This window comes from Pelmatolapia mariae, linkage group LG8, assembly GCF_036321145.2.
Source record: "Pelmatolapia mariae isolate MD_Pm_ZW linkage group LG8, Pm_UMD_F_2, whole genome shotgun sequence".
Taxonomy (NCBI): domain Eukaryota; kingdom Metazoa; phylum Chordata; class Actinopteri; order Cichliformes; family Cichlidae; genus Pelmatolapia; species Pelmatolapia mariae.
Window position 1 is genome coordinate 25734561 of NC_086234.1, and position 14816 is coordinate 25749376.

Genomic DNA, 14816 nt, shown 5'->3' on the forward strand with positions numbered 1-14816 from the left:
TTAATATTTGCAAGTTTGGTTAGCAAGCTCCACACTAACACAGTGGAAGAATTGAACTGAAATGCAGATTTCTTGAAAGGTTCAAGTGTACATGAGGTCATAAAAATTTGTCAGATAATTCTATCTCAGATATAATCTTTTTATTGTGGGCGTGGATTAACTCATTTTTGAAGCCAGCCTCAAGTGGCCAGTGGATGAACTGCAACTTTAATGTTGAAAGTGCCACGCTAAATTAAAACGACATGTAAATGAATTAATCTGAGGCACAGCATTTAATGAAGAACAAATAGCTCTGAGGGATGTCTGAGGGATGTAAATCGATTCCTGACTACTTCAGTCTTCATGTCAAAGTATCCTTGGGTAAGATACTGAAACCTGAAGTGTAAGTGTGTATGCTTAGGTATAGAAAAAGGCACTTATATGAATGTGTCTGTTACTGGGTGAACGAGACTTGCAGTAAAAAGCACTTAGAGTTCTGAGTTGAATATGTAAGTGGAAATACATACCAGTATACATAACTTTTTCTTTGCAAACTCCTTTGACCAGTATACATACTGATCCATTCACCATTTACCAGTCATTAGTTTGGTTTGCTGTGATGGACCAGGGTTTATCTGGCCTGATTCTATGGCAGGATGGGAACCCTATGACCCTGGATTGGATGAGTGGTTAAGAAAATCAATGAGAGGATAGTTTAGTTCATCATATGGATACAATTTGACTGCATGATGGCACTAATTCCAACTCCATGGCACTCATTTCAAATGATACCTTTTTATTTTCTGCTAAAAACACAACCAGCTGAAAAAGAAATACAGCTCAAAGAGTTACTATAACTTGAGATTGAAAGGGGTTCTAAAAAAGTCAGTTTTTTTCCTCCCTACAGGTAAAAATTCAGAAAACAAGATAGAAAGGAAGCCCTCGTGTGAGGCATGAAAGAGTAAATCATTGTTCAGAATAGTGTTTGAGCTTTGAAGTCTGCTGGTAAGAACAGGATCTAATACATCTATCCAAGCCATCTCAGTGTTAGTCAAATAACCAAAAGAAATGAATGCAGCCTGTGAAACATTTCATTATACACCACGTTCACATGAGCATTGATTTTGTGCCAGTTCTATTAATTTCATGTGCCAAAAGCCACTTTCTTCCCATAAAATGTGGTCTTTGGAGCATTTTTTATTCATATTGTTGCACTAAGGAAGCAAATAGTGGCAGATATTCTTCCGCCCAGTGTTGGATTTCATTCTATCTCAGATATCAATCACATAAGGTTACGCATAACAAATTAAAATCCATTGAGTGCATCTGGGAATTTATCTCGTGTGCAGCAGCAAAGCCAGAGAGGAAGAAAGGATTTCACGGCTTTGTGAAGAGAAGTGCTGAAAAACTTTGATGTGGACCAACTTCACTTAAAAAAAAAAAAAAAATCTGCACGAGTCACGCTAAAAAATCTTACTTCATTAACTGTGTTTACCTCCGGGTTCCAGCCAGGCAGACTTGCAACAAGAGGAGGAAACTTTCCCTGCGCTCCAGATCCATACTCTAGTGGAGAATAACAAATAAGTCATTGTTAAGCACGGTGTGGGGCTATTTTTCCACCTGTCCACCGCCAAAACTAACACTTGTGTATCGAGTATACACAGTGGGAGGATAGGCAGGCCCGCTCATTCTTTTGGTACGGCGCTGGAGACACGTATTTCTTGCTGAAGAGTGATGCAGTTGAGTGCAAATTGAAACATGCCTGAACATTTGGTCATAGTCGCACATTTTCTGTGCTTTGAAAAGGAGAGGCAAAAAAACAAACAAAAAAAACCCAAAGCCTGCCCTGCTCTGGTGGCCTTGGTGTGTCTCCAAGGCCCCCACGGTGTGTTTAGTTTCTGCTCGGGTCATCCATCACACATGCTCCTCGTTGGTGGGTGGGGGCTCATCTCTCACCCCTGCTGAGTCTCAATCTGGAGGCTGGAAGAACTCTCCATTGTGCCCGCAGCACCCTGCAGCCCTCTGGCTATGATCTGACTGCATTTTATAGCACTGTTTACGGTGCTGGGATGTGATGCTGGGCTAAACATCAACCGTCCTGTTGATAAGCCACAATTAACCTCTGAGTGCACACATATGGGTTAACTTATACGTGATTTTTAAGAGATTATTTTTAGAAATAAGTCACGAGTAAGAAATGAAGTAATCAGCAATACAAACACACACTTTATTAGAAATGAATTTTATATATATCTGAACAGGGAACGAGAACAGGAATGTGTCTATTTTTTATTACTGCTATATGATTTGGCATGGTACATACTCAAACAACAGACTAAATGAATTATGATTGATTCAGATCAATTGTATACGCCTCTGAAATTATATTGACTTCCCTGCTGTTCCCTCTAGAGAGCCTGTAAGCAGCTGGCAGCTATAAATCAGCTTTCAGATTTAACAGACATGGCATACAGCACTGAGTGGGATATTTTTTGAGTCAGGAAGAGATACTTTTGTTTCTCAGTCATTTCCCCCCTTTCTAAAGAACAGTCTGTCCTCTCTCCCTCCTCTCTTACTCTCCTGCCCCTCTACCTCCCTCACAGCTGTATAATTCATGTGGCATTGTATTTATTGTGCAAACATGGGAGTGCGGGAGCCCATGTTAGGTAAGAGCAGAGTGTGGCGTCAAACACCTTGGGTCTGACAGGGGAGAGCGTAAGCCCTGCACTGCACAGCTGCTAAAAACAAGTAGCCTGCACGTAGGCAGGAGAGCAGCCAGGATTCAATGTGTAACTAATGAATTTCACAGTCCACAGGCATTATAATGAAGAGAATTCAATGGCAGGTTGAAAAATGATATAGCATTATTATTTTATTATTTTTATTTTACAATTACAAAATCTGTTTTGTTTGAATTGTGTTGTTTAATAGTAAGAGAATGCTGTTCAGCAAGGTTTACACTCAAGGAACATCAAAATGTCATTGGTGAGGAGCAGGGAACAAAGCCAGTGACAGGTGTGTCCCTCCGCCACAGTGGTTATCCTAGCTTCCTTTAACCCTGTAGTGGCAGAAGTGGTGCCAAGTGTGGTCTCATTTCAGCCTTGTTCCTCTCTCTCAGCAATAACTATACTGACTATTCGAAATTCTAATCATAATAAATATAACCAGCAGTATGTTTTATGCACAACTGAGCACAATCACTGAGATGTAGAACCCTCAAGAGCATATGTCACATAAAACAGACAGTCAGTGTCAGTTCTTTACCTTTCAGCCATGCAGGTATTATATTTTTAATAGTTTTTGTTTAAAAAAAAATCATATTTCTCCGCACGGGTTTCAAATGGTTTTTAGTTAATACCCTTTCTCCGATAAAGTAGTCCATAACAGATGAAAGGCACACCACTACCGTAAATAGAACCCTGTGTTTGACTGAACACAAAATCATCCAGTCACAGCTTTAGTTGGTGTGGTTGTTCATGACGACGAAGCGCTCGGCCAATAGAAACGCGTTACTGGGTGTTGACCCCTGTGAGCCGCATCACCACCCCATTCCATGTCCGTGGCGGAGGACTACTATAAAAACAAACAAGCCCAAGTTTTAAAGGGCAGAGTTGTAAAAACTCCCAGGCTGTGGGGAGTAAGCTTGGAAGCCTGCAAATCGAAATTCAACTGTAACCCCACGGAAGAAAGAAAATCGCCTGGAGCGCTACAATATTTTCTATCTTCTTTAGCAAGTGACACTAGAAGCTGTGTAGATTCTAGCGTTTCCTGGAGCGGACTCTGGTTCGTGCAAGAAGGACCTGCTGATTCCATGTAAGGTAAATATTAACGTAACGTCAATTTCTCGGACTCTGACACAGCCGTGCATCACTCCTCCTATATCTCTTGTTAGTTTTCTAAGTGTCGCAGTCAGAGATGTTATTAAACGAAAGTATTTTTGTCGAGTATTCGAGCTGTAGCTTCCTAGCTAATTAAAATGCTACACAGCTTGGTGTCGACCAGAGTCCGGCTAAAAACGCCAATTTTCGTCTTATGTTGCCGTTAAGTGACATTGACTGCCTCTTATGATCGACTTTCATTGTGCGCATATCTTGCGGTTAGCACACGCGATGTCACCGCGAGGTAATGCTGATAAGCAGCTGGGCGAGCTAAACATTAACACTATCTGCCTTCTTGATAGCTAGCTTGCCACATTTCAGTTCACACCCATCATTAAGTTGGCCAGCTAATGCTAGGTGGACGACAGCGACAGAGCCGACGGGGTGAGAAAGCGGACAGTTTGTGTATACAGCGTTGACAGGGTCACGTACGCTCTTGCTCTGCTGTAACAGAGGGTTTTATGGCCGTGGTTCGACTTTGAATGATGATTATGTAACAGCAATTCTCCTCGCGAGTGTGTACGTGCTCCTCTACCTACTGTAGCTCAGCGGGGGTGAAAGTGCTGGAATAGCCCGGCTGGGTTATTTAAAATGAAGCTTATCCAACTAAAGAAGGCTGGAGTTTGTCTAAACATGTCCAGTGCGAATACGAAACGATCGAAAATCCGTCTCACTATTGACACCTGCCATTACATCCACCGCCCTCTGCAGAGGTCAACCATGGGTGCACTTATCTGTCACACTAGACCGCTGGGGAGCATGCACTGCTGACACCATCTGAGTCAGTGGCCTGTATGTATTTATAGCTTTTACACAGCTGCGATGCCAGCACTGCTGTGCAGAGAGAGGGGGAGGAAGTGGATAGTGATTAAAATGTTGTTTTTGTTTTTGTTTTTGAATGGGCCCAAACTAACTGTTTTGCTTTGCTTGTGTTATGCTGTGAACAGCTGCACATCTATAACGCGTCCCCTTTTCTTTCCATTTCAGGGTCCTGACTTCGACTCTGCTGCAGGACGTATATTTGTTTCGGCAACGCGTGCTGAGCTTTTTCATTACACTCATCACTGCTGCCTTGGAGGTTTTTTGCAACATTTTGTGTGAGAAAAAAGCAAACCTGTGACAGTAAAAGAAGCCCTCTTGCCACTGAAAGCAGCTATGCAGCTTGAAATTCAAGTAGCCCTCAACTTTATTATTTCCTATTTATACAACAAACTCCCTCGACGACGAGTGAATATCTTTGGTGAAGAGCTTGAGAGGCAGCTGAAGAAAAAATATGAAGGCCACTGGTATCCGGATAAGCCATACAAAGGGTCGGGGTTCAGGTGCATCCATGTAGGGGAGAAGGTGGACCCCGTGGTGGAGCAGGCAGCCAAAGAGAGCGGGCTGGATATCGAAGACGTCCGGAATAATCTTCCTCAGGACCTTAGCGTGTGGATTGACCCGTTTGAGGTTTCCTACCAGATCGGGGAAAAGGGACCGGTTAAGGTGCTATATGTGGATGATAACAATGAAAATGGCTCAGAGTTGGACAAGGAGATCAAGAACAGCTTTAATCCTGAGGCCCAGGTCTTCATGCCAATCAGCGACCCTGTCGGGGCTTCTTCAGAGTCCAGCTCCCCCTCCCCTCCTTTTGGGCAGTCTGCTGCGGTAAGCCCATCTTTTATGCCACGCTCCACCCAGCCCTTAACCTTCACCACTGCCACCTTCGCCGCCACCAAATTTGGCTCCACTAAGATGAAGAGCAGCGGACGCAGTAATGGCAACAGCAGCAGTAGCAGCAAGGTGGCCCGCACCTCCCCTACCAACAACCTTGGTCTGAATGTCAACACCCTATTGAAGCAGAAAGCCATCTCCACCTCCATGCACTCGCTGTACGGGCTCGGCCTGAGTCAGCAGCAGCAGCAGCAACAGAAAGCCTCTGCTCTCTCTCCCAACGCCAAGGAGTTTGTGTTCCCCAGCCTCCAGGGCCAGTCCAGCCCTGGAGCCGTGTTCCCCGGGGAGGGCTCCCTGGGGCTTGGCCCACTGCAGTACAACAATGCCTTTGACATGTTTGCAGCCTACGGAAGCCTCAACGACAAGTCTCTTATGGATGGCCTCAACTTCAGTCTGAGCAACATGCAGTATTCTAACCAGCAATTCCAGCCAGTCATGGCTAACTAAGCTCATCATCAGAAGATGCTATTTATGAATGACGGTGGCTCAAAGAGAAGGAAAAACAAAGCGCACACTTAGAAACTGGACTTTAAGGATGTAGTGTCTAGTCAATAAAGCGCATGTGCCCAAGGGTGTTTTGACCATGCCCCCTTGAGTTAGTTTCTACTAAAAGCTTGTTGTACAAACACATCCAAGCTTGGTTACTTCAATTCAACATGCATCATTGTTTTTCTTGATTTCTTTTTGCCAACCAAGCACAAAGTTTTTTACTATGTTGAGGAAAATAACTTTAAAATAAAGTAAAAAAAAAAAAAAAAATTATAAAAAAAAATACAAGCTTCAAGTTTTGGCCTCCTTACAGTATTTTACAGGTAGTAAGACAAGGCTGATTTTTATGAATTGGCACTTCTAAGTGGGGTTACTTGGTCTTTTTCTAATTGTATAATTTAATTTAGTACAGAGTTTGTAAGATATCAGAGTATATATTGTTTCTATGACATGGTGTTGCATTTATATCTTTTTACTACTCCAGTGATCTGTGATGGCTGCAGCAGCTTTTCCTTATATTTCTTTTTTCTTTTTTTTTTTTCTTTTTTTAAAGATAATTGTTAAAGAAATCCATCTTTTAAAAAAAAAAAAAAAAAATACTATACATCAAATATTCTGAAGATTGTGTACAGAGTATTCCTTAGTGGTGGAAGTAAAGTGTAGGAATATTTGCTTTTTTCTGAAAGATGAATTGTATTTTCTGTTAAGAGGTTAAAAGATTTTGCTATACTATGGACAAAATGTAATCGTATGAATATTAATTTTGTACCTACATTGTGCAATACTTGATAAAAAAACAAAACAAAAACATTAAGGTATAACAAAGTATTTTGAGTCAGTGTCTTACATGTCAAGAGGGACTGAAATAGTTTATATTGTTAAGTTTGTATTAAATGCTTAAAAATTATATGCTTGTCTTTATTTTTTTTAATTTCATATTTGCACCCTGGTCTTTTTAATAAAATAAACTACAGTTGAACATGATCTGTGGGATATGGACTTATTTATTACCTCTTATATGCCGACTTGTCTTTAATATTTAGTGTGTGTGTGAGTGGCTATGGTGGTGCTGCCCTATCAAAGGGTAACAAGGTTTAAACTGGCAGTAAACTTTGGATTGGTTTATGATCTGTTATTGTCTTTGTAATCTTGGCTGTGAAGATGGGTGGAGCGTGTTGTTTTTTTTTTTTTTTTTTGTTTTTTTTTCTTCACTGTGTGTGTGTGTGTCATGTCACAGCAGAATGAAACGTCACACAAATAAAAATGTCACCCAGCTTGTCTTTCATATTGAGGAATGTTTGGGTTGGTGTCACTATAATAAAGGAAAGCAAGTGTGTTGCTCTGGTTAGTGACTTGATTGCACAAAGACGGGCAACGACTGATATCATGTTCCTGTTTTAGCTAGCTAAAATGGAAATGGTTTTAACATTTGAGTGTGATTGCTTGATCTTTTAGCTCCCAAGAGAGTGGGATTTCAAAACTTTTAATACCTTGCTCGCTTTTCCCACATATTAAGGCAATGTCCCACATTTTGATCGGATCTGATGTTCAAAAGTCAACATTGCTAGACAGTCTGCTTTTTATCCAGTGGTTGTAAAGAACGCAAAAATCATGGAAAGCATCACAATGAAAAGAAAATTCAGTTACAACAAAGATTGGAAAGCTAATTATAATTACATGAGGCCAGGAGAGGAGAATTCTCAGAGTTTATGCTCAGCTTCGTTTCAGGTTTAGTCATTTACCCGCCCTGCTGAGACCCTGCGTCTGCATATGGAGATATTAAATTTGGACTTTTCTGCACTTTATACTTCATTATGCTTAAAGTGTTTTACACTGTATTAAAATTGCAATTTTTTTGTGTTAGACTTTAAAATTCAGATGACGACAGCATTATTAGCCTCCCTATAAAAATTCATGTTAAAAAGAGTATTCCCCAAGTGCTGTCAAGCAGAGCAAGGAATATTTAACACAGCTGTTCCAAACATCCTAGTATAGTTTTCGACGCTTACGTTATTTTACTTTGAAAGGCGTGTTGGGAAATCTCTCAAATTTCTTCTGGCAGAGACTTTCATCTTCAGTTCAGCTCACAGATTTTCAGTAGGATTAAAGTCATGTCAGTAACCTTCACTTTGGTCTTCTGGAGGTAATTCCTCACCAGGAGCAGCAAATGTTTTGGGTCGTTGTCGTGTTGAAAGACAAAGCGACGATCCATACCCAGCGTTTCCAGTATGCGTAATCTTTCCACAGGTTTGTCCTTAGCATAGTTCAGTCTGGCTTGAAGTCTTTGAAATCCTTTGCTTTCTATCTCTGCCGGGCTTGTTCTGTACTCGTCTTTGAATTTCTTGACGATGCTTCTCACTCCAGTTCTTGACACTTGGAAACGCTCTGATAACTTTGTATGTCTATCTCCTGCTTTGTGAGCATCAACAATTCTATTTCTCAAGTCTAAACGGATTTCTTTTGTTTTTGGCGGGATGCTTTCTCGAGTGACAGCTCAAACACTTGCTGACATTTTTATAGTACATGTACACTGGAAGATAACCCTCAGGTTTAACTTCACTTTATAAGCTTTAAGCATTGCAAACTTAAAGCACATCTTTGCACAGCAGAGTTTTGTGCCATGTCTCAATGAGAAGATGACTTTTTCAAGGGGCTAATTATATCGATCCTGGTAATTTTGTTTAATGAAATAAATCTGTTATTGTGTGCAAATATAAAAAAATTAATCTAAAGAAGGACTTTGGGAAAGTTTGACAAACAGCTCTTAGGTGACATTTAATTTTAGACTATCAGTCCCAACAACAGCTAGAAGGAATAAAAAAAATGCATGCCAAACAAGCACTCAGGTTTCAGGAGGCTATAGATGGATTAAATAAAATGACGTCCATTTGTTCCTGACAAACCAGTTCCATAGTGCATAGTTCCCAAAATCTTAGACTAGTTTAGCAGGTAAGAAATGCATCCTAGTGTCCAACCCAAACACACTCTTTGTCTCACCTTTTGTTTAGACATAAGTCAGTCTTATTCTTCTCATATTTTTAGACATGTTTGACTACTCAAAACATTTTGGGGGTGACATATTTTCTTCTTTATGTCTTTTGAAATTGAAATGACCAAGCGACATGTAGTTGATGCTGTTTTTTACCGCAAAGTCTTAAAGTTTAAAATGGTTTGGAGGCACTGTCTGTGGTTTAATAAGCTTACTATACAAGAATCAGCCATACATTAAAACTTGCTGCCTAAAATTGTGTGGGTCACCTTTGTGCATATATGTGGGTCACGTGGGACCTCTAAGGGTGTCCTGTAGTGTCTGGCACAAGGAATTTGGCCTTCTTTGGTTCCTGTGTGTTGTAATCGGGTCCATCGGGTCATCCTATGTTGAATTTAGGTAGCTTGGTGGCCACGTCAACACCCTGGACTCTCCATTCCTGGAGTGTTTTTTGTGGTGTGGTGGAATTATCCTGCTGGGGGAGGCTGCTGCCATCTGGGAGTGCTTTTACCATGAGCGTTGTGCAACAATATTTAGGTTGTAATAGTAATTTTAATAGTAACGTCTATATGAATGTTATATTACAAAAGATCTTTGTGTTTTAGTGAGAACAACAATGTTTATCACTGTGCCTGTCAGTGTTTGTAATGTGTTCAGTGTGTTTAAGGGTATCATTCCCTTGTGCATTAACTATAAATACCTATCTCAAGTGCAAGTATTTCAAATTTGTACTCAGTATTCAGTAAATGTGCTTTCCACTGCTACATTTCTGGGTGATCATGTACATGGCATCATGGCAACCCTCAGTAATGTCTTATGCAGCCTTGCACAGAGCTGAAACACTGGAAAAGGCCTTAGCAGTATACATCTGTTTCTGAATTCTTGTTTGCTATAATGAAATCCAAATCTCAGTTAAGATTGCTGTGGCAAATAAATTGCTCAGAATCCCCAGCATTGCAAATTAATTCCTGCAGGGCTCAGTGGGAGTAGCTCACGGAGGATTAGAGGGAAAAGCGATTTTTGCTAGTTTCGATTCCACCCTTGTGAGACACAGTTGTACTGGAAACATTCTCGGCTGATGCCGTGAGTAATGTCAGTGCTTTTTTTTTTCTTCTTTTTTTGCAGAAACACCCTGCTCTTCCCTTTTTTTTGTCCGATAACACGCCCCTGAAATTCTGGATGCATTAAAGTGAGTGTTGTATGCTCAGTAAATACAGGAACATTTAACTAGCTGTGGAGCAAGTCCATTTTGCACACTGTGCACTGCTCTAGTTTACTGGGTCAGCATGTACCAGAGAAACTATTTTAGTCCTCAGCTTAAACCGTTGCATTACAATATAGGTAATGAAGTTGATGAAGCCTTGCAATCTAAGTGGAAAACAATATTCAGAACAAACACACACACACACACACACACACACACACACACACACACACACACACACACACACACACACACACACACACATTCGGTTCCACATGACCACCTCAGCTCTCTGGGATAAACAGGTCCACAGATGGTCTGGTGTCACACCAGCTGGGAGACCCCCGTGGTGAGGGGTGTTGCCTTGCTGTGACTCCATCTTGTCTGTTCCACAGTGTGCCCCCCTCCAGATACATTCCTGACATGAACTGCATTTATTACTCAAAGGGCCTTATCATACTGTATCTCTGGCACGCCCAGCCGTGTAGTGTGCCGTAGGACTAGTGTTTGTTTTGAAGGGTGTTTCTTTGCCTGTGTTTGACGATACAATAAGGAGCAATAAGGGCTGAAATAACTTTGAGTTGAAATTTAATAAAAAAGACTGACATTTCTAAATGCATTTGCTTTTGTGCCAAGATTTAGATATGTAGAAAGATAGGAACTCCTTATGAATTCACACTAAGTAGCAGGTGGTTAGCTTACTTTGACAAAATTACCTGTTCACATCCAGATTTAAAGATTCATACTTTTCCATGCAACTGAATGAAGTGGAACACTTTTTGTTCTTTATTTTACGATTGTTGACTTTCTTGCTCCTGTCTTTACAGTTACTATTGCATTGCAGCTTTTATTTAGCTTAGCATAGCAAGCTGAGGGAATCAGGTAGCATTAAAAGGTTAAAAGAAGCTCTTGAATTATAGTGACTTGATTTTGGAAAAATGAGTTCCAGACTGAGATGTTAGCATTCTGTCAAATTGAAACAAGTAGTAAAAATATAAATGTTTGGCTGACTGTTTAAACTTATTTCACTATTGGTGTATATTCAGGCATTGCATGTGTGAACATGTAATTGATAATAATGTATTATCAACCATTGGTTTTTTATTAGCACTAACCCTGAAAACTAGCTAAGTTAGATTATACAGCAGAAACAGCTCTCAGTAAATTGTTTGAACGCTCTGAGTAATAAAATACTACATCTTTTGCAGGACTATGCAGTCCTGTGGAAAAACCTTACTGCTTCTATACAAATTCAGAGGGAAAATCTGAGTCAGGTGATCAAATGCACTTGATTAACTGATCACCAGCAAGTTGGACAACTTCTGTAAAAGCAGAGATTTGTGCAGTTTGCTGGTTATAAGTCTGTGCAATGCTAAGAGAAACTGCAAAAAAGCTATATGTCATAAGGGAGAGAGATGTTGACTCACTGATCCATCAGGATCACCAGGATCTACAACAAGGACATTTGGATGTTATTCAGACTGGTTAAGAGTCACCAAATGGTTGCAAAAAGAGAGGGAAGATGATCTTGAATGATGGTCTGGAGTTGCCAGAAAGCAGAATAGTACTTATACAGGACAGCTACAAGTACCCTGGTAGCCCAAGATGAAAATGCATGAAAGTCAGCCACAACCAAAGATCTCCAGAAGGTAAGGAAGTAGGAGAAACTTTCTCTTCTTTGCAGAACTTCTTTGTTGGTGATTTTCTGTATATAAATGCTGTGTCAGTTTTACAGCAGAAGTAACGGAACTTACACCTTTTAAAAAGTTCAACTTTTGTCTGGTCAGTCGATTAAATATTTTCCCAGAAGCCTTTGGAGTCTTCAAGACCTTTTTTTTTTTTGCAAATGTGAGCCTTTGTGTTCTTTTTTGTCAACAGTGGTTTTCACCTCAACTTTCCCATGGCCTCAGTTTTTGCCCAGGCTCTCTCTAATCATTGTATCATGAACACTGATCTTAACTGAGGGAGGTGAGGCCTGCAGGTTTTTAAAGGTTGTTCTGGGTTCTTTTGTGACCTCCTGGATGAGCTGTTGCACTCATGGAGTAATTTTGCCAGGTCAGTGAATCCGGGGAAGGTCCAGTTGAAAGTCTCCATAGTGGCTCAAATGGACCCTGTCAGATGTCAGTGATGTTTCTCAGCTGTGCTAAAGTTTCTTTAGATTGTGTGTGATGTGTAGCTTTTTATTCTCGATCTTCACTTATTCAGCTTCTATTTAAGTTATTTCTTGATCCAACAAGTCTGGCAGTAATCAGGCCTTTGTGTGGGAAGTGAAAATGACCTAATTTAGCTTAGCTAAATTACCAAGAAAAAAAATATTTACACACATCAGTTTTTAATAATGGTGATTAAATCAAATTAGACTTGTTAACTGGTTAACTAGAGATTATTTTTATTATTTTTTTTTGTGTGTGTTTGTTTGCAAGGCGGCTGCTGTTTCCAGGTTATATTTTAAGTATGTAAGCCAACTGGCCCCTAACTTTTGTTTCAGATTTGACAGAAAGATATCTGAGTGCTAGTCTGTTGATCTTTTCATCTAGCTCTTTGCAGTGAAGCCAGCAAGTTTATTACGCTTTTAAATATTCTGTACTGATCCATGTTCACAATCAGAGAATTAGCTGCTTTTAAAATTCAAATCCAGGATTTATTTCCACAATTATTTTGCTGGGGAACTTTTCATCTTTATTTTCAGTCTTCTTTTTGTACAAATAAAACATATTTCTCTTTTAAATTTGCTAGAGCAAGAGTAGTTATCAGTTTTTCCTACTGCTCAAATAAACATACTATAACTCTCAGCTTGAAGGTCCAAATGGCTGTGCTCGAAAATGTTTATGCAAAGGCCAAGTCAGAGTGAGTCATCCTGAAGTGCAGATGATACATTTGAACTGTATTTTAACACGGTGGTGTTTATCAAAGGCTCCCAGCAAGGACAGATGGATCCAAGTATGTCAGCACAATGCCAAGGAACAAAGAGGGGAGTGGGGAGGGGAATTCAGCATGTTTTGGATTGTAGCTGATACCAGATGAGGGTTTTAGAGCAGGCCAGAGATGAATCATGAAGAGTATTACACTTTTTCCATCTCGTCACAGATCATCAATAGGTGCTGCTAGGTTTTAACCTTGATCTCAGCTCACAGTTCTATACTAAGCCCATGATCAGAGGGGATAGCACCTGTTCCTGGTTATTGAATTTGGCATGTACAGTCTAGCGGTGACATTTCAGAGGCTTGAGGGCCAGAGATACCGCCACGCGAGTGGGAAGCACATCTGCAATTCAAGGAAGCTCAGCATTTCAGTCCATTGAAAGAAAACAAAGACCCGAGAGAAGATAAAGAGGATATAAAAAAAGCTCCATCCAGCTTGTGTTATTCACTGATAAACCCGGAGCTGAGACTTTAATGAATACAGGCTGCAGTGCGTTTGGCCAGGACACAACCTCAGCCAGTCGCTGCTTTCAAGTGCTGCCAACTCATTTTAGTGGGGATCATCCATTCGACCCTATTCTTATTCCAAGCCAGACAATCATTCAGCCTAAAAGCACCACATCTCAACTATATGAAGTCATAATCCATATTTCACTGTGGCTCTATAAGCCTGAGAGGAAAGTAAAAGAAGGGGCTGATTGTATTGCTATGCTCTGCCTCTCTGTCTCTATTTGTTTTGGTTTGAAGGCGCAGTTGAGAGTTACAGTAATGCAAGGGTGTTGCACACTTCAATAGGTTTAAAAATAGACCGTGCAGGGTTTCTGCGTCATCGCAGGAGAATCCTCGCCACTCTTACTACCCCTCCTCTCTCCTCATCCTCCCACCAGCCAACCATGCCTGACTTCACAGCAGGGACTGCATGCATGCAAATGCGGCATGGAAATATTCTTTCCGCTTGCGCTAGCATCACAACCTGCTCTGACGTAGCACCCTGAGAGGAATGAATACCCTTTTGAAGAACCTGGGTGGGTCACTTTCTAGAGTTATGCCGAGTACGCTGCCCTCCCAAGTTAAAGGTATGAAGGAAAGCTGGAGGAGCAGGCAGGTCTGCCTGTGAAAAAATAGACCGAGACAAAGGAGGGACATACAAAGATGTTTTTCCGACTGCATTAATGGCAAGTCATGTAGCCATGACAACACTTTTCCTTCACCTTGCTGTAGCAGAAAGGGGGGCACGAGCTGTTGAATTAGGCCTGGGCAATTCACCGAAAACAAAAAACAAACACTGAAAATCTCTTTCCTTCACAAGTTTAATCTTGTTTATTAGACTGTGGGAGGTTGACAGAAACACCGCTGGGTCCCTCGGGTTGAGGCTCATACACAGATAATCAGTTGGAAAATGGCAGAGTCAGGAGATTCCAAAGTGGTATATACTGAAGATAATGGAAACAAGAGTACCAGAGTTACTTTTATCTCCACTGTTTTCATTCATCTGAAAAAAGGGGATTGGTTGTGGTGTCAGGTCTTACACAGTAATCTGATCTTTTTCCCACTTAGATCAAAGTAAAGCTCAAAGGATACAGTAGGTTTTTGGTACAACTGAAATGCCTCCGTTTCCCCTCAAAGTTGATTAACAACAGTTT

The 14816-nt window shown here is 40.7% G+C and overlaps 1 protein-coding gene across 2 annotated transcripts; it reads left to right on the plus strand.

Moving 5' to 3' along the window:
* Positions 1 to 3567: 3567 nt before the first annotated feature.
* LOC134632843 (protein Tob1-like) lies at positions 3568 to 7043 on the plus strand. Of its 2 annotated transcripts, none has more exons than XM_063481672.1 (2): positions 3568 to 3797; positions 4845 to 7043. In XM_063481672.1, exon 2 carries the CDS (start codon positions 5013 to 5015, stop codon positions 6015 to 6017), a length of 1005 nt encoding a protein of 334 aa, XP_063337742.1. In that variant the 5' UTR covers positions 3568 to 3797; positions 4845 to 5012; the 3' UTR covers positions 6018 to 7043. The 2 variants fall into 2 exon arrangements, with proteins under 2 accessions (XP_063337742.1, XP_063337743.1); XM_063481673.1 differs by having other exon boundaries at positions 3568 to 3792.
* The last annotated feature ends 7773 nt before the right edge of the window (positions 7044 to 14816 follow it).

What these genes read in the sequence shown, in the direction of transcription:
- LOC134632843 (XM_063481672.1), top strand. Translation starts at nt 5,013, where the DNA reads ATGCAGCTTGAAATTCAAGTAGCCCTCAACTTTATTATTTCCTATTTA.